Source organism: Lissotriton vulgaris, chromosome 11 (genome assembly GCF_964263255.1).
Source record: "Lissotriton vulgaris chromosome 11, aLisVul1.2, whole genome shotgun sequence".
Classification (NCBI taxonomy): Eukaryota; Metazoa; Chordata; class Amphibia; order Caudata; family Salamandridae; genus Lissotriton; species Lissotriton vulgaris.
Window position 1 is genome coordinate 136,380,601 of NC_141699.1, and position 19,007 is coordinate 136,399,607.

Consider the following 19,007-nt stretch of genomic DNA (forward strand, 5'->3'; position numbering starts at 1 on the left):
ATCCTGCGAAACTAAGCGCCAGTATCCTCCCTGGCGTTCTCACTTATTCAAGCCACAATCCAGTGGGTATCGGCACTGGTCTCCCACCCAGTGTTCTCATTAACGCCGCATATCAACGACGACCACATTCCTATGAACCATTATTAGGATGATATCTCAGCAATCTACTCGGGACACAACTAAAATAATAACTTTGAATATGGTTCCAGATTATATAGTGTACTCCCTGCTCTTGGCATCAAAGGTCCACTCACTCCCTCTTTATTCGATCACCATTTACCTGATCGGGATTTCTCATCCGTTCACCTAAACAGCTTTCAACTAGAAGTGCGGTTTACCTAGATTGAACATGAACACCAGGTACACAATAATTCTATATGAATTAGGGTATTTATTAACAATAGACATAAATCACATTACTATGCAGCATAACATTTGCAAGAAAAAGGTAAAGATTAGAGTGCACAATCTATGAGCAATGGACGGACATCACCTGGTTAATATGAAGTTTGGACTCGGCAGTCATCTAGGTTCCCTTCTCGTCTCTGTGTCCTGGCTCGCCTTGCAGTCACCCTCAGCCGTCACAAGTACACGTCTGCACCGCTAGGCTCAACCTCGTCTGCTTCCCCTCAGGACCTCGGAACCTTGCTGATTATTAGCTACCGTCTCTCTCTCTCTCTGTATCAGTGCGCTCCGCGCTACTTCTCGTTCAGTCTATCTCAGAGAGTTTCGGTCTTAAATCTTTCTCGGACTTCAAAGATGGCGACTTGTCCACCATGAGAATGAATAATGGCAGAGATGCTAACGGCTAGATGCCGCCTACGGACTAACTGACAAACTGACTAACACCTTCGCTAATATCAAAGCCCGTTCCGTCATGGAAATCCACGGCCAGTAACCTGCCGCCCACCAAATTCTTGTACCTCCCCGTACCAAGGACACTTTCCCAGCCGGCCGGCCTGAAGTTGTGTCTTCGGAGTGGAGAAAAATACATTCCTCCGATAAGGGTCAGCCTGAACCGGTTCTCTCCAAGCGAACAACAGCTTAAAACTAAAACATTACACTTGACCTAGAAGGCCTTCTCGAGCTACCGGGCAGAAAGCAAAATGGAGTCTGTCTCGTTTAAGGCCTACGGAGCCCATAATATGCATAGCTCCATGAAAAACAGCTCAGCATGTTAGCAAATGAGCGAATCATGACTACTATTTATATATCTATCCCCTAACTTAAATTCATAAGCCTTACTCTAAGGAAAATAGTACGAAAATGCCCTTATATATGTAAGACAGGGTCCCTGTCTATCGGCCTAATCCCTATGCTATGGGGGTGATAGGCTGGAGTCACTCTCCATCATTCTCCTTCTCCAAAGAGCTAGCAAAAAGACAGCCATAACAGCTCTATACACACTATATCTCATGTTGGTGTAGTATATATATATATATATATATATATATATATATATATATATAGAGAGAGAGAGCCAGTTTCCTACAAACCCTCACCCTGCTCACTCTCCGCTGCCTTCAACAATGTCTCTATAACTCCCTCATCAGAAGACTGCACTAGATTGGCATACAAGGATCCACTCTCCAATGGATGTGTTCCTTCCTCATGGTAAGAACCCAAAGGGTCAGACTGCCACCCTTCACATCAGAGACCAAGAAACTGATATGCAGTGTCCCACAGGGATCGTCCCTCAGCACCACTCTTTTCAACATATACATGACACTGCTCGGCAACATCATTCAAATCACCACATCACCGTCATCTCCTACGTCCGACACCAAACTCATTCTCTCCCTGACAAACACCACCAGAACCAGCTTCACCAACTGCAGGACCATGACAGCGACAGGATACGTACCAGCTGCTTGAAGCTCAACTCTGACAATACAGAAGTACTGGTCTTCGGCAAGAAGACCTCCCCATGGGATTCCACCTGGTGGCCGTCAGAATTAAGGACCAACTCCAATACCCACAGACCACACAAGAAATCTAGGGATCATCTTAGATGACAGGCGCAACATAACACTCAAGTCAAAGAAGTGTGCACCTCCAGCTTCCATATCCTTCTCATGCTGCAAAAGATCTTAAAACGATTGCCCCAGAACACCACAGTTCATCACACAAGCACTCATCAGCAGCAGGCTGGATTACAGCAACACTCTGCGCCTGAATCTCCAAACTACTCCTACATAGACTCCAGACTATCCTGAACGCAGCTACAAGGCTCCTACTCCCGCTCGGCACCCACATCACACCACAGCTAGGAGGGCTTCACTGGCACCGGCATTCACATGTGCAGCCAAAACAAGCATTTTACGCACACATAGAAAGTCCTACACAACAAAGGACGAGAACACCTGAAATGTCGCAAACACACACACCAGACACCTACGCTACCTAGGTTTAGTCAGTGGACGTGCTCTCACCATAGGATTAAGTGACGAGTGACGAATGTGCACTATTCTCTACAGGATTTCATATACAGACCGTCTGGGCACACCTAAGGTTCTGAAAATTCCAAGGGGAAGTGGGCTGTCTGTGGTGGAAGTAAAGTTTCTTCTCTTCTGGAAAAGCAGCTGCTCACCTATGTGGAAAGGTCCGAGTAGTTTTCCACACAGGACTTGGTAGAATTAGACATGCAGAACTTGAGACCGAGAGCTGGTCCATGTTAATATGAATGAAGACTCCAAGAACCAAGATAGACGACACCTGCCTCCCGACCCAATTTCCCAGTCCACGGCCCAAGAGTCACTTGCTAAACCAAGCATCTCCCTCCTATTTACCATGCGCTACTACTAACTGAAACATACAGGACCCCAAGTAAATAAAAGTCTCTTGTTCACTTTATCTGATGCATAATAACTACGGTTATACAGCCACAAGTAATCCATATGTGTTCTAGACAACCAATTAATGCAGCCACACAATTGAATTATACACATGTGCAGTGTTTAAAGTACTTCCACGGCATTCAGAAATTGGAAAAGAAACATTCTGAATCATGTGCTTTCATGTTAATAAATATTTATTCTTTTTTGACAATTTTTACTTTCTCTGACCCCATTTTAAAAACAATTCCAACTCACTCTTCTTGCTCTTAAATATTGTAGATCCAAGGCATCGTGATTTGGACATTCCGCATTGCAGCAATCTAAAACAGTACACTGGAGAGAAGTATATTTTTTCTTTTTTTCCTTTAGGAAGCCAAGGCAAGCTTGAGACTTTCCATCTTAATTTATAGTATTCTGCTGAATCCAGATACTTGGGTGGAGGAGAGGAAGATTTGTTTTATTTCTAGCACCCAGGACACATTGAACAAGTGAATTCCGCAAAATCCTTAATCTTCCTTTTGTTTGAAGTGTTTTTCCTTCTTGAATGGAATCCACGGATGTACCCAACCAGAAGATTTGTCCCATTTCATTTCACTTCCAGCCATCTCCAAAACCGGATAGTCAAGATATTAAATTGGACGATGCTTAAACAATCATATATTTCCTGGTATTTTGGCTTACCATGAATGATCTTTCACAAGTTGCATCCACTAAGTCACTGAGGTTACCTTGAACTTCCAGAGTACATCATCAGAGATACAGAACAATGTAATGAAAGTAAGGAGAATGTAGGATGTATGCAGCTATTCAGTTAAGGTCAACAAACAACATTGTCTGAGGCGAGGTAAACGAAACCATCTAAAAATCCTGCATAATAATTCATTGCATGCTTTGGAAGCACCGACTTTTCCACAAAATGTACAAAAGTTGAATATAAAAAAAGTTTTGGTAATCTAAGGCTGCTTGCCCTGAAACTGATCGTAACCAGCTTTCAATTCTAATGGTTAGAGTAAAAAGGCAAATTTTAAAACCACCCAAAACAGTTTCCTAGGATAATGGTAAAATCATTAACAGCAACTCTTCAAGTGTTCAGTCCAGGAAAAAAGGCTGAGTTACTTTTTCAGCCATGGATGTGCTTCAATGGAGGCCTTGCTACGGTCCCCATAATCGTACAATAGTTCTTCCCCTGCCTGAATATCCCTGGAGGCAATTAAGATAAGATGAGGCACCGTGTTAATGTCATGAAGTTTCGTGTGACAGTTACCAGCTTTGCTGTGATTTATCAATCTTCCCAGTCTATTGGTTTCTCGAGTAGCGTCAACACTAAAAAGAAAACAAAAATGGAGACACATGCATTATTGATTGCACCAAAGTAAAACAAGGACATTTACTCAGGTTTGTCTAGCCCAACAACACTTCAAATTGCCTGCAGATTGTTACAAGCAGCCCCAACCCATTTACCCTCTCCCACGCACTAGTTAGCATTCACAATATTTATGTTACTTACCTGTAATAAACATTTGCAGCATGGGGTGTTGTAGACTGACATGTTGTGGGATCTAATTCCATTTTGTACTAGGTTCCGAGTATTGCAACTGGTTTTTCACCAAAAGCATTTTTGGTATCAATTGTATTATTCATGATCACCTGAAACCGCAAGTTACAGGGCCACATAATGATCTCGCATCATTTAAACACATGCCTAAATCGAGGTCTTAAGTAACAAAAGATGCAATGTTCCACACCAAACACTAGATGGCAGGAGACGACAGAAAGCTGCATTTGTTTTGTCGATATCTAGGCTATCTTGTTTAAACCTATAATTGACAAGCATTGGCATAGCCAATTGGTCTCACCTTTGGGACCTTATAAGTATTTAATTATGCAGCACAATAGCCTTGGTGCAACATCAACTGTTGCATAGCTAAACACGGTCCCAAAGGAGAGACCTATCAACTATGCCAATACTTGTTTTCCTTTTTGTCATGCTGAGCAACAGGTGTAAAATAAAAAAAATAAAAAATAAATGTGCAGATTTAGTACAGCATCGCCAAAAAGCTTTGTCAAAGCCATTAGGTCCAAAAGGTGAGACCTATTTGCTTAGACCATGCTTGTTTCCAGTGTGATCGTACTACAATGTGACAAAGGTGGATGATTTCTTGGGACCTTAACCTTGTTCTTGCATAACAATTGCTGCCAGTACTGGAACCTGGCTGGTCCCCATTCTATGCCAACGTTTGTCCCTTATAACCGAATATTATTATTATTTTTTTTTAAGTGGGTGTACGTGAGCAAAACTTACAATTTACAAACTTCCTCAGAGTATGCCTGTTCTCTAAGACTACGTTTGGACTCTCCACATCACTATATCCCTCATTGATGGGGTTAGGTTAGTAATAGAATAAACTAAAAGTTGTGCGCACATTCACTGTGAGCGCATCCCTGTGTGTGGGCACACCATAGGTTCTCAGACAAAGACTCCTTTAAGTTTGATTAACAATGTTCATTTATTCATCACACTTGATTTAGATATTATATTCATATCCAATACATCCTTTTCTTTAAGATTTCACATGTAACTTCTTTTTCAAATTCATTTTCAGACGCTCCAATGCATTTCGGGCTCCATAGCCCTTTATCCAGGGGCACTATGAGCAAAAATAAATAGGATATCCCATATAACTGATCAACTCAATATGTTCAAACTGATATACGTATATTGCAGTTAGTGTGCCATATGTACATGCCTTATGTGAGCCGTGGTGTTTATATACAACATGCTGTAAAAAACGTGTCGCAAAAAAGTGAAGCCGTTGTGGTTCGTAAACGTGAAACGCGTGGGAGTGCTGTAAGCTATAATACTTCCATGAACTCAGTCGCAGAACGCTTTTGAGTTCTAGAGTGAAAATAACGGGGTAGTAAAGATTAGAGGATTCCCTCAATACACTCACAGCGGAGCAAGTTAGAACACTGTCGGGCTTAATAGCTTAATCCCACTTACTTCAGGAAACGCGTCGCGTCTCTAAACGGTTGATGACAAAGTATTCAGCGTAGTCCGTGAAGGTCTACGAGGTGGGGTGATGTGTATTCGCGTTCACGGAAGTATGGATATTCGTCATGTGATGTTAATCACATGATCGGCTGTGCAAGCAACAAGTTCAAACGACATAAAAAACGGACTGTAGTGTTTAGGTGCCATCTTAAGTGTGGGAATATAGTCGAAAGGGTATGTTGTGTGGTCAACAAGTTAAAAACGTAAACAAAGCGCAGATTACATCACACTATTATCAGTACATATATAAACAGTGAACAACAAAGATGCAATGAGTCAGAATGTCAAAAATATGGCTAAATGAAACAACTAAATTCTGTCCGATCATTAAGCCCATAGGGTTTCATTGTTTGAAGACGATATATCCAAGCTATCTCTCGTTGAAGTAGGGTCCTATTATTGTCTCTTCCTTCGCGTTTTTCAATTATTTCAAGGACCAAAAATTTCAATTGCGCTATGTTGTGTTTTTGTTCCTGAAAATGTACAGCAATGTTACATTTCATGTTCTTGGTACGTATATTCGATTTATATTCATTAAGGAGTGTTTATTTTCCTTTCCGTCTTTCCAATGTAGATTTTCCCGCAGGGGGATTTGAGTAAATATATTAGGTTTGAGGAGTCGCATGTTGCATTAACATGGAGTTTGATTGTGTGACCTTTCATGGGATGTGAGATCGAATTGCCTTTAATAACATTATTGCAACTGTTGCAGTTCATGCATGGAAGGGTTCCTTTTGTATTTTCATGGATTGAGGTTGCTTTTGATAAAATTTCCTTAATGTTATTACTTCGTGTGTATGCAAAGATGTAAGTTTGACTGAAGATGTTGTTGAATTCGGTTTCAGATCTGAGAATTGGCCAATTAAGCATAGTGATTTTTCTGTATGTAGAACTTACTGTAGAAAATTGATACCAGGACCATCCTATTACCTTTGGGTTTCATTGATCTTTTCAATGCTTGTTCTCTGGTGATCATTGATACTCTTTCCTCAGCTTTTTTTAGGACTTCGTTAGGGTATCCTCTTTCTGAAAATCTATTTCCCATTTCTTTGATGCGTGTTTTCTCAGGTCAATGTTTGACATGATACGTTTAGCCCTTCACATCTGAGAGTAAGGGAGATGGGTTTTTAAAGCACCCTGGTGGAAGCTGATGTAGTACAATGTATTATTGCGGTCGGTAGTTTTGCGAAAAATATCGGTTTCAAATCCTGTGGGTGTTTTCGAAATGGAAACGTCCAAGAATGTGATAGTATTCTATTCTGTCGTCTTTGGTATTAAGTTCAGTTAACGCAGTGATGGGGCTTTCTTTTGTGTTCTTCCAAATAAAGAATAGGTCATCTATGTATCTTATGTACATTTTCAGGTTATTTGACCAGGTGGTGTTACTGTAAATATGTATGTCCTCAAATTCTTTCATGTACAGATTCGCACATGTGGGCGCTGCGCAATTGCCCATAGACATTCCCCGATAGTTGCCTGTACCATACCTTATCATATTCAAAATAGCTGTGATATAGGTCATCTATGTATCTTATGTACATTTTCAGGTTATTTGACCAGGTGGTGTTACTGTAAATATGTATGTCCTCAAATTCTTTCATGTACAGATTCGCATATGTGGGCGCTGCGCAATTGCCCATAGACATTCCCGATAGTTGCCTGTACCATACCTTATCATATTCAAAATAGCTGTGATATAATGTGAATATCAATAACTCCATAAGAAATTGTTGCATCCGTATTTCTATCTCGCCATTTACAAGTGTTTTTTCAATGGCCTCAATCCCCCATCATGGGGAATTGATGTAAATAATGATTTAACGGCTGCTGTACACATGATTAATTGTTCATCTTCTTGTATTGAGATCTCTGATAGTTTCAATTGAAAGTCAGTAGTATCTTTTGTGTAGCTTCTCATCATTTGGACAAAGGGTTGTGGATATCGGTCAAGAAACTTCCCCACAGGTTCGTGTAGGGAACCTCTAGTTGAGACTATGAGCCTAAAAAAAAGTGGGTGTACGTGAGCAAAACTTACAATTTACAAACTTCCTCCGAGTATGCCTATTCTTTAAGACTACGTTTGGACTCTCCACATCACTATAGCCCTCGTTGATGGGGTTATATTAGTAATGAAATTTAAAAAAAATTACGGTTTGATATTTTCCTTTTTAAATATTTTCTATGAAAATTCTGTCTCGTCTACAAGTCTCCCGTGCAGTGAGGGAGAATTGGTGCCCCCACTATACCTGGTTACAATGCGAATTTAGGACAGATAAACGTTAAAAATGTTCAACATTTTTGGGAACCCTCACAAATGTACCACTGCGTAGGTTCTCATTTGCAGGATCCCTTCTCCGACACATTTTTTTGAATGCGCACATCCACGAATCGAAAATAGACTTTACAAAACCATAAGTTCTTGACACTTTGCAGAGTTGCCACAGTCGAAGAAGTCAGCTCTGCTCGCGTAACTTATGTTTCACCTCTTCAGGGTCTCTATTAAGCCACAATTGCAAGACTAATAGCTTCTTGCAGATCTAATAAATGTCTAACTCGAGCCATAGGTAGAAATAGAACTACTTTGCGCCTTTTGTGGAATCAAAATGTACCGCTACACATGCGCTGGTGCCAAAGGGAATTCATTGCACGGCTGTCCATATCAGCAGCACTTCAAAGCCAGGAATATGCCAGCCAGGCTTGAGGCTTGTTGCTTTGAAGTGCTCCTGCCTCCGAGGCAGAGCGCGATGTGCGGGAGCGGGATCTCATCTCAACTACACAACGAGTTCCTACCTGCTTTGCTTATGAGCATGGCGTCTGAAACCACGAGCGTGTGGGTAAACACTGCCGTCAATGAGTGCCAAGCTTTCTAGTTTTACACCCGCTGTGTCAGTCTGTTTCATTGTGGAGTGGCTCAGCTCAGCATAGTTTAGCAGTGCAATGCATATTTACATGTTTAGTTGACTGATGAACGAGGCCCCCACTCTGAGCTGTCTGGTAAATAACATGCGGTTTAGAAGAAGCCGTAGCAGCTATTAAAGCCTATTAGAACAAGTGAATGTGGTGGGGAGAGGGTGGGGCATCCAGTAACCATATGTCTGTCAGCGCAGGTTTATAGTGGCCTGCCTGTGCGGCCAGGAACGAAAGAGAAAGAGCAGTAGGCTCATTTTCGAAGCACACACTTGTGCTTCTGGCATGCCCCTGCACACTCCCGCAAGGTGTATGCCGCCACAAGCACAAGTGTGTGCTTCAAAAAGAGCTGAATGACGGCTAAAAGTCTCCAACGCAACGCATGCGCGCTGCGTAGGCAAGACCTAAAAAACCACCACCAAAAAGGGAAATAGTCATAATAATTAAACACCTGCACAATCTGAAAATAAAATGCCATTCAAAGAAAGGAACAGGAGGAAGGAGTCCATTTTTATTTCCTTCAACCCAATGTAACATTTTTATTTCCTTCAACCCAAAGTAACATTTTTATACAAGGTAGAAACAAGAAAGACTGGAATATTATTCCGCTTGAGTTTCGCCGTTTAGGACGGTCGTTAAAATATTGTTTTGTCTTCCCTAGGATTCCTACAGTTGTGTGTGTTGGGATTAAAGGTGGAGGGTTTAGAAGAATGTTTTAGGGCCGATCTAACTAGGTTAAACACTGTAGAAAATATTAAAATCTTGTTTTATCTTTTGGCAGGGTTTAATTATTTTGCCGACTGGTGAAATGGTTGGCTTATAAGAATCTTGAGAGGCAACCTAGGGTCATCTAGGGTGGGCCCACTGGATAGAAGGAAAAGACCTTTATCTTAAAGGAACTCACTCTAAATGGTATCCAGTGACATGCTTCATCATAGAGTTTTTTCCAACCCTCTGACGGTCAGGGCATGCAGCAACCTCTTTCCTTACAAGGGAGCACTTCTTAAGGAAAAAGTGTGAGAGATCTATAGGAGGGAACCTTTAAAAGTGCTGAGGCGGTGCCCAGTTAGTGTTTATTCACAGGTCCATCTGACAAGCTTAGAAACTTGGGAAAACGGACTAGCTGAAGTTACGGTCACTCCTTGGCCCTTTAAGTGTGATCAACTACTTTCTGCCACATACCCAAGCCCGGTGGCTTTCGTCAGGATCAGTATGACCCTATTAATACCCCTTTGGGAAACAGTAGCAGTTATTTAATCATTCCATGCAACACACATACTGTAAACTACCGTAATAACCTATCTTAGAAGAGGGTCCACTTATATAGTGGCCCCTCTGGTGCCTCATAGCGATCTCTGGATGGTAGTGTGCCCAGTGGTCACACAGTCATCATGGGACCCCACTCAGCCTGCATGGAAAAGGTTTTTCCCCTACATCCAGTGGGCCCACCCTAGATGACTGGAGGTTGACTCTCTTGATCATGATAATGTATTTGAGGAGAGTTTGTCACAACATCAGTTTCTCTCTTCCTTCCCGCTCGATTTTTTCCCCTAAGAATCTTGGACAATATGCACCATCACATTTACCCCCAAACACAGAACAGGTAAAACCCTTTGATATACCAGCCCCCTTTTCGAACACGTCAATATTGAACGCAGGTCACTTGCCAAACACCCCAGATTAAAAAAATTCAATGCAAGGTGTAGTGACAGGCAACTGTGAAAAGAGTGCTATAACAACATACAGGTGATAGTGGTGAAAACATGACAAGACTTTACACATAACAAAATTCATAGCTGCAAGGTGTCCCATTGTTATTTGATACCTTCAACAATTCCTGGCTTTTGGCCCAACTGCACTTTTCTGCAGGGGCATTGGAGCCCGAAGTTACAATGTTAAATGCAAGTCTTCAAGTCCCAGAATACAACATTAGGTCTGTTAAAAGGTCAGGATTCACTTAAATTGGGACATTTTCCATGGGGTCATGTGGCACCTATGCATGTGCACAAAACAGTTGCACTACCTTAATACAGTCAGGCAAATAATGCAGTAAAGTAGGGGCAAGCATGCTTACAGCATCAAGTGTCAGGTGCTTTAGAATACAGGTACATAAAATATTCTGGTGTAATTCAAGATTTGAAGGCTTTCACAACACACTAAGCGGCTGGGAAGGCTTAGCACCCCCATCTTAATATTCAGTAAGGAGTAGATGATTGATCCCAACTGTGTCCAGAAATGTGTTTATTGAAAGTTTTGAATACGGCACTTATTTTATTAATATTATTAGTAGTCCTGTACCCCAGACCGGCATGCCAGAGTGCAAGAGGTTATGCAATATTAAAAAGGGTAATGAGATGCGAGTGAAAATGCAACTTATATGTCTAAAATAGACCATCATAAGTTCATTGGGTGCACTGCCAATGAAAAGACACTACATACTCGGTTTTACTTCTCCTTTAAATTATATATGTGCTTTATAGTAATCACTGCATAAAAACAACAGTTTTTGTAAACACTGGAATAAAAGTTTCTATCTACTTTGAGGGTTAGGCAGCCAGATTCCGAAAGGTTTGAAAAACAGAGAAAACACCACTTAATCCACAAAAATGCCAGTAGGTCTGTTCTAATACATGATCTTTTTAGAAGACCTGATTGGTGAGAAGGAAGATTATGTCTAAAAGGAGCCATGGACATCTTTGGAAAATCCAGGGACTCCCATCCATTCATAATATCTTATGACTACACGTCTCCATAGCCTGGGAAACAAAGTCAGTGGTATCTTAGCCAGACCTCACAATATACTTCACTTTGTCCTGGCCATCATGTACCGTCTGTGCAAAAGAGTTTTGGAAATCCTCAGGCAAAGTGGGTAATACCTCATTCCTCAGGTTCAGAAAAGCATGGCTATAGTAACAAGAGAGAAACAGCATTCAAGGAACGGAGAGCTACATTTGCAGATATAAAGCTTCTTTCTCCGATTCACTGTTTAGTGGAGCTGAAAGAAAATAATTTGGATAGACTTTGTTTGTGAAGGAAGTCCTGCACAATAAGGTTCTTAGGAGTTGTATCCTGCATCAGGAAAACTGGATCACCCAAGGCAGGTCTGTGCGGTCTAGAAATCGGACAACCCACTGGTGGGGCAGAGCAAGCCTTGGACCATGACCCCAAAAGGGTCTCAGTCAAAGCTTCATTAAAGGGCCCTGAAGGGAATGCCCGACCGGCAAGATTTGGGTCAGAACAGTCAGTGGCCTTGGTCTCTAAAGTAGTGAGCTACAAGTGACCCCTCTCTGCGTACTCCCACCACAAATAAAGCGTTCTCTTCTGCAAGGGCCACTAGGGGATAATTAAATTCCACTTCTGGTGGAGTGTCCAAGTCACTGGCTTTTTGAAAGTCAAGATATGACAGCATCAATATAAAAAGGAGTAACTAACGATTATCTCCCCCCTAAAGATCATAGTCTTCATTGCTGGGAACCTGTTCAAGACCGTGAAGAGCATCCAAGTCCGATCCAAAGAGTCCATCCATTCTCCTGAAATGTTGCTGCCACGTCAAGGGGGCAAGAGGACTGTCGATCATTCTGCAGTCAGAGTGGAATACAGTACTGGTACCTCTGAAGACCCGGGCAGCCTTGATAAAGGGGCAAATGATGGAGACTAGAGCAAAAAATTCAAAGCAAAGCCAGCATGGGGTGGGTCAGTATCAGGGGAGGACTCACAAGCTGAATGCAGACCGATGGCCCGAATAGATCCTTGGGGTGCAAAACACCATCCGAGAAGTCCAGAACCATTCTAAAGAGTTCCAATCTGATGGAGTCCACATTTTTCAAGTGAAATTAGTGTGCATCTGCTCTAGAATGGAAATCTGATCAACAAGAGGTTAAAGCTGGAGTCAGGGCTTTAAAGAGCCAATTATGAGAACTCTCCTCACAGTGCAAGCAAAGGACGCAAAGAGACCTGGGTAAACTTGTTGTGCACTCGGACTTTTCTCTTTACTTAGGCTTGCACTGGACCTTAGACAGTGAATGGGACTGAGAAAGGACCTCTAGAATTGGAGCAGAAGCAATTGTTTTATACTCTGTAACAAAGCTTTGCTTCTCACTCGCAAATGGCTTCTGGTGTCATCAGGGAACATTTGGCTGTAGAAAAAGAGGTACTTGCATCAATGAGCAGGGGTGGCCCCGATATGTAGCTCTGTGTCATATCAGGAGTCAAGGTGTCCAAGTTGTAGCAGAAACTAGTAAGGCCACCTTCTAGAGCACAAAAGCTATTGCAGAATTTGTTGGATCCATTCTGCATCCTGAACTGGGTGGACTAGAAGTCCCAAACATGCTGCATTACTAATAGGCAATTCATCTACAACATATAGCTGGTTGGAGACTTACTACTCCTGACACTTTAGGTTTCATCTTTAAATAAATCGTGGAAGTCCGATACGACATTCATATTCCCTTGATCTTCATTAAAGATTCAGGTTGAGAGTTGCATTTTTGTTTTGGCTTTCAGAGGAACAAGAGCAACTGCTGGTCTACACATGGTGCTCACGAAGGGTAGATGGCATTTGAAATACATTCTCCCTAACCAAAAGTTCATCAAAATAAATAGTAATTTAACAATGACACATAGTGCGGATGCAGGAAGTGCAAGGGAAATTGAAGACATTAACTAATGTACCAGAGAATTGTTCAAGACAAGTAATTGCTAAAAGGCTGCTCGAACACTGAATCAACTAAACGAGATTTTAGATAAATGAAGTTGCGAAAGTTAGGCTGATCCATCAGTTCAGTCTGCATCTTTGTTATGCAAGAGGAATCATTCAATTTATATCAAGCTAAAGACAATGCTATAAGACTGACACTCACCAGTAGGTTTTACTTCGGTATTGAAAGTAGTACATGTAGCAGCCTGTAGAGGAGTCCTGTGAATAGAGTGCTTCTCGTTTCTTTGCATCAGTAATCTCTATGAGATCACCATGGTATTCAACAACAAATTCCCCTCGATTAAAGTCTCTTGTGGCAAACACTCCTCTGCCTTTGCCATCAATAAAATCAATCTGTTTGATCAGGAGAAAAGACAAAACATTTTTTCCATTAAGAGTTCACCAGTTCTCAAATGTCAAAGAAACCTGCTAAATTCCATTTCATCCACACCAAGAATTGGTTGAGCAGCAAAAGACAGTTTAAACGGAAAACCACAAAAGCCTTTCACCGCAGTCATCGAAATTGTAGACATTTTCTTTTTTAAAGAACTGAAGTATTACAAATGCAAGTGCTGTGCAACCACATCATTAGGATATGTAGAGGCCAGATTACAGAAATATAAAAGGGCTAGGGAAAATTAAATTTGAACTCATTTTTAACTACATCATACATTTATAGTTTCCGGCACAGGGCAAATAAAGGACTTGCACCCCTGGGGCCAGATGTACGACCCTTTTGCGACTCACAAATTGCGTAGCTTTGCAACTTGCAAAATGCAATTCACAGCAGTGTCTCAGACACTGTTAGCGATTCCCAATTGGCTCGCAGGTGCCATTTACGACCCCATTAAGAATGGCTAGCAGTCCCAGGGATGGTGGCCTCCTGGGGTCAGCAGGCCACCATGTCTGTGACTGCTTTTTTAATAAAGTAAGTTTTTTTTAAATGCAGCCCGTTTTTCTTAAAGGAAAACGGGATTCATTTAAAAAGAAAAAAAAGTTTGTTTAATTTTTTTAAGGGTAGGCAGTGGTCCCTGGGACCACTGCCTGCAAAAAATATTTTCCTATCCATTCACAAAGGGGAAGGGGGTCCCCTGGGGACCCCTTCCAGTTTTCGAGTGGTTTACCACCTACTTGTAGTAGGTGGTACATTGCAAGCGTTTTGCTGCTGCAAAACAATGGTACATTCCATGGTGAATCGCTATTAGGAAGGGACGCCCCTTCCTAATAGCGAGTGTCACAAACGCTACTTTGCAAAATAGCATTTGTGCATGCCAGGACCCTTTTTTTACGGTTGCAAACGGGCAGCTTGCTTGTTTGCAACCGCAAAAAACAGTCGTGCCATGGTACTCTAACAAAGAAAGAATTATAAGCCAGGTTTTGGGTAGCAAAGTTATCCAGAAGACGAAATCCCTACAAACATAAGTGAGGGTGCAGTTCCCAACCAGTCCTCAATGGGACTCTTAATTATTATACTAGTGAAAAATAGATTTCATGGGAAAGGTATGCCATGTTTGGTTGACGGAGGAAGTAAAAGGAACATATTACTTACCCTGTGGCATGTAGTGCAGTATATTTACATGCTGTATATGCTAGACATAGTCCTGCCATATAGTGTTGTGCCTGGATGTGTGCAAGCTGTTTTTCTTCGAAGAAGTCTTGAGTCCCGAAATAGTGCAGAGAGTCCTCTTGTGGATAACGTGCATGTCATCGGCTCCATTGTTAGATTATTTTCCCACATGGGAAGTAATATGCAGCAAAGCGATTTATAGAGAGATGTCCATGCAAAAGAGGAAGAAATTATAAAGACACTAACAGCCACAGCGTCGGGAGAAGAGGGAGGGCGCATGTGACAATTAATGAACGGAATGCAGAACAAATCAAAAAATTCACCCCAGTCAAGAGATCTGGGTTAAATCTATCATTCTTTTGCTCACCATGCCACCCCAGTTTAGACCTGGTTGACTGCAAATCAGTCTTGACCCTGTGCCTCATGGGAACAGTCCAGCCCAAACTGCCAAGCCAGGTCCTCCCTGGACCAGAAGCAAGCATCCTAGGACCAGTACAGGGTTACAAGACTGATTTGGATATAGCTCGGTCTGAACTGAGGTGGCAAGGTGAGCTAAGGAGTGATGACTGATTCAACCCAGATCTGTGACTAGGGGTGGGTGTCTGAAAAGCTTCAGCACTCGAACCATCAACTCCCTGTGTTTGCATGTGAAACAACACCACTACAAGCCATGAACAGATGCTTACAGGACAGGTAACATTTTCCATTCAAGGCATGTGTGGCTGTAGAGACACATGCTGTGCATAGAATGTAAAGCAGTCCTCCCAAAAAGTGGAAGCTAGCCGGCAGCCGATTGACAGAGTGCCTGTCCAACATTAGCTTGTAGGGGGGCTAGCACATCCACACACTAATGTTTTGTGAAAGTGTGTGGTGTAGACCAAGGAGCTGTTTTGCATCGCTCAGGATGAGCCATAGAGAATCTTTTCTTCTGAGTAGAGTGGGCTCTAGGAGGAATGGGTCGAGTCCTCTTAGCGTCAGCATAGTATAACGGGATGCATCTAATGATCCATCTGGCAATGGCGTATTTGGATAGCGCCTCCCCTTTATGGGGTTTGGAGAAAGCAATAAAAAGAGTCTTCCTTATGGTTTGGCTCGGTCAACATAGTACGCAAGGGCTCATTTTGCATCCAAAATATGGAAAGCCTGGTCCACAACTGAATCAGGTGGTGGTAAAAAAAGACAGGAAGTTCAATTGACTAGTTATGGTAGAAGTGAAAGACTTCTTTAGGGAGGAATTCGGGGTTTGTACAGAAGCATTCTTCCAGGGTGAATGGCTGAAGCTCACTGACACGCCCAAATTAAATTAGAACAACAAAATTGTTCATTCCAAGAGAGAAACTGAAGGGGCTCACAAGGGGAGCCCATGAGTTTTGGGAGTACAATGCGGATATTCCAAAGAGGGGTCGATTGGGGGAGGAGGGGGTAGCGATTACCCTCTTGACATAATCCATGAAGGTTTCACTGACCGGAAACCTGATGAGAGAAATGCGTTTTCTATTCTGAAGGTAGACAGCCTGGTGTAATCGAATGGAGATGAAGGCCAGACCAGAAACTTGAAAGTAGAGTAAGTAGCAGACAAATGTCCTGCACCGTCACTTTAAAAGGATCAATATCTTTTGAGTGACAGTTTTACACAAATCTCTTCCACTTGGTTGCATAGCAGGCACTGGTGGTAGGTCTGTGTGCTTCTTTGAGAAAGCTTGATGCATTAAGTTGGCAGATTAAGGTACCAGAATTCTATGACCTCTGGAGTCAGATCACAAGGTTGAGAGACAAGAGGTTTGGGTGCCTGATTTCTCTACGGTTCTTTGTGAAAAGGTCTGGCCTTTGGGAAGCCTCTCGTGCGGCACCAGATCGAGTTCGAGCAGAGTACTGAACCAGGGCTTGCGGGCCCACGTGGGAGCCACCAGGATGAGAGTGAGGGACGTCTGCCAAAGCCTCAGAGCCAGAAATGGAAGTAGAAGAGGCAGAGTACAATAGGGAAATATCCCGGACCAAATCATCCATATTGCATTGCAGCCGACTGTGGGTGTGGAAACCTGCAGGCAAAGTTTAGGCATTTGGTATTTTCTGCTGTGGCAAACAGGTCCATTTGTGGGAAACCCCCATCTCAGGGAGTATCAGAAGAGGAATTGCGGGTAGAGTTCCACACTCGTGGACTTCTTGCCGCATCCTACGGAGGTCAGCACAATAGTAGTCCATGCCCGGATGGAACTCCTCTATCAAATGCATTTTGAGGCAACGAGCCCTCCGCCAAATGTTCTGGGATAGCTGAGAGAGTTATGGAGAGTGTACCCCAATGTTTCTGAGGAGAATTTATGGCGGTCATATTGCCTGCCCAGATACAAACAAACTTGCCTATCAGGTGAGGTAGGAAAGCCTTCAATGATAGGTTAATGGCTAGAAGTTCCAAGTAGTTTATGTGGCCGCCCTGGTGTTGGAGTTCACGGTCTCTGGAAGTCAAGTTTTGCAAGTGTTTGCCCCTACCTGTAAGGGTGGCATCTGTTGCAACAGTCCTCTGTGGAACTGGGTCGAGGAAAGCTGTTGGTGTTCCACCACTGCAGAGAGCAACAAGTGCGGCAGCCAATCATCACTAGATCGTTCCAATGACCCTCCCCCTGAGACCTCTGTTCCACTAGGCATTCCTACAACAGGTGCAAGTGCAACTTGGCATGGGGTGAGATCGCAATGCAGGTTGCAATCATGCATAGGAGGCGCATGACTGTTCTGACCGTGAATTTTGATTTGGTTTGAAAAGAGGGAGCAGTGTCTGAAAGTCTGGATCTTGGCAGGGTTGTGATAGGTCATGCCCATGCCCAAGGCAGGGTTGGATCTGGAGGGGTTAGAGGTAGGTTTTTGTGGTATTGATGGTAAACCTCAATTGGAGAAGAAGGTACCTGGTGATGAGTGTTCTCAGCATTACTGGTGGGTGGCACTCCTGATCAGCCAGTTGTCCAGATAAAAGAAGACCTGGATGCCCGGTCGGTTCATGTATGCAGCCACCACCACAAGGCACTTGGTTAACACTCAAGGTCCAGTAGTAACCCCAAGGGTAGCACTTTGATGTGGTAATTTGTTTTGCTAACCACAATCCAGAGATATCGGTGATGAGCCGGATGTATTGTATGTGAATATAGGAGTCTTTCAGGTCACGCAGTCATGAAGTCACCTTTCTAAGAAGCAGAAGGAAATCCTGGAGATTGACCATATGGACAAGCTCTGAAAGGATGTATTCATTTAGGGGCCTATGGTCCAGAATGAGATTGAGGGACCAGTCATTTTTCGGTATTAAGAAGTACAGCGAGTACACTCCCTTTCCCTGCTGATGGTGGGGGGCGGGTTCTATAGCCTCTGAGGAGCGCTTTGACCTCCTCTGAGAAGCCTTTGGTGTTCTGGGGAAAGTCTGTTTTGGGGTGGAATGGTGGGAGTCGTTGAAGTGAGCACCAAATAACCATGTTGGATAATATCTACCACCCAATGGTCTGAGGGGACTGTCTGCCATATGGGGAAAAAAAAGCCCTGAAGGTGACCCCCGATTGTTGTTCAGTCATGGGAAGGAGAGTCAAGACAGGGTTTGGTGGTGGTTGCAGCTCCGTTTGGGGAGCCACCTTTTCCTTCAGAGTTGTTGCTCCTGTAAAACTCTGTAAAGTAACCCCTGGAAGAGGATTGTTGTCCCCTGGTGCACTGGTAGGAAGTGGAGGCTTTGGGGCAGGTGGTTTTCGAGCCTCCATGATGGGGTGTGCATCGGAAGGAGCCGCGGGGAGCAGGTGTCGGAAGTGCACCCAATGTCTCCACTGTCTCCTGGACTTTTTGACCGTTTAATATTTGGTCTAGAGGGGCGTGGCTTGAGCGCCGCACAAGATGGCGGCTTAACTGCGGAGCTCCGGACGTCGAGCGCCGACACCAGCGGCTCTCTCCTCTCCTGCTGCACCATTCTGGACGCCGACT

General features: G+C 43.1%; 1 protein-coding gene across 1 annotated transcript in view; it reads right to left on the minus strand.

The window, feature by feature from the left end:
- Positions 1 to 3,013: 3,013 nt before the first annotated feature.
- Positions 3,014 to 19,007, minus strand: part of KMT5A (lysine methyltransferase 5A) — a 79,062-nt gene continuing 63,068 nt past the window's right edge. The window contains exons 7-8 of the mRNA XM_086942916.1: positions 13,656 to 13,846; positions 3,014 to 4,160 (exon numbers count right to left, since the gene is read on the minus strand). Coding sequence (XP_086799042.1) covers positions 3,950 to 4,160; positions 13,656 to 13,846 — 402 coding nt within the window. The 3' untranslated portion in view covers positions 3,014 to 3,949. The remainder of the gene's footprint in view (positions 4,161 to 13,655; positions 13,847 to 19,007) is intronic.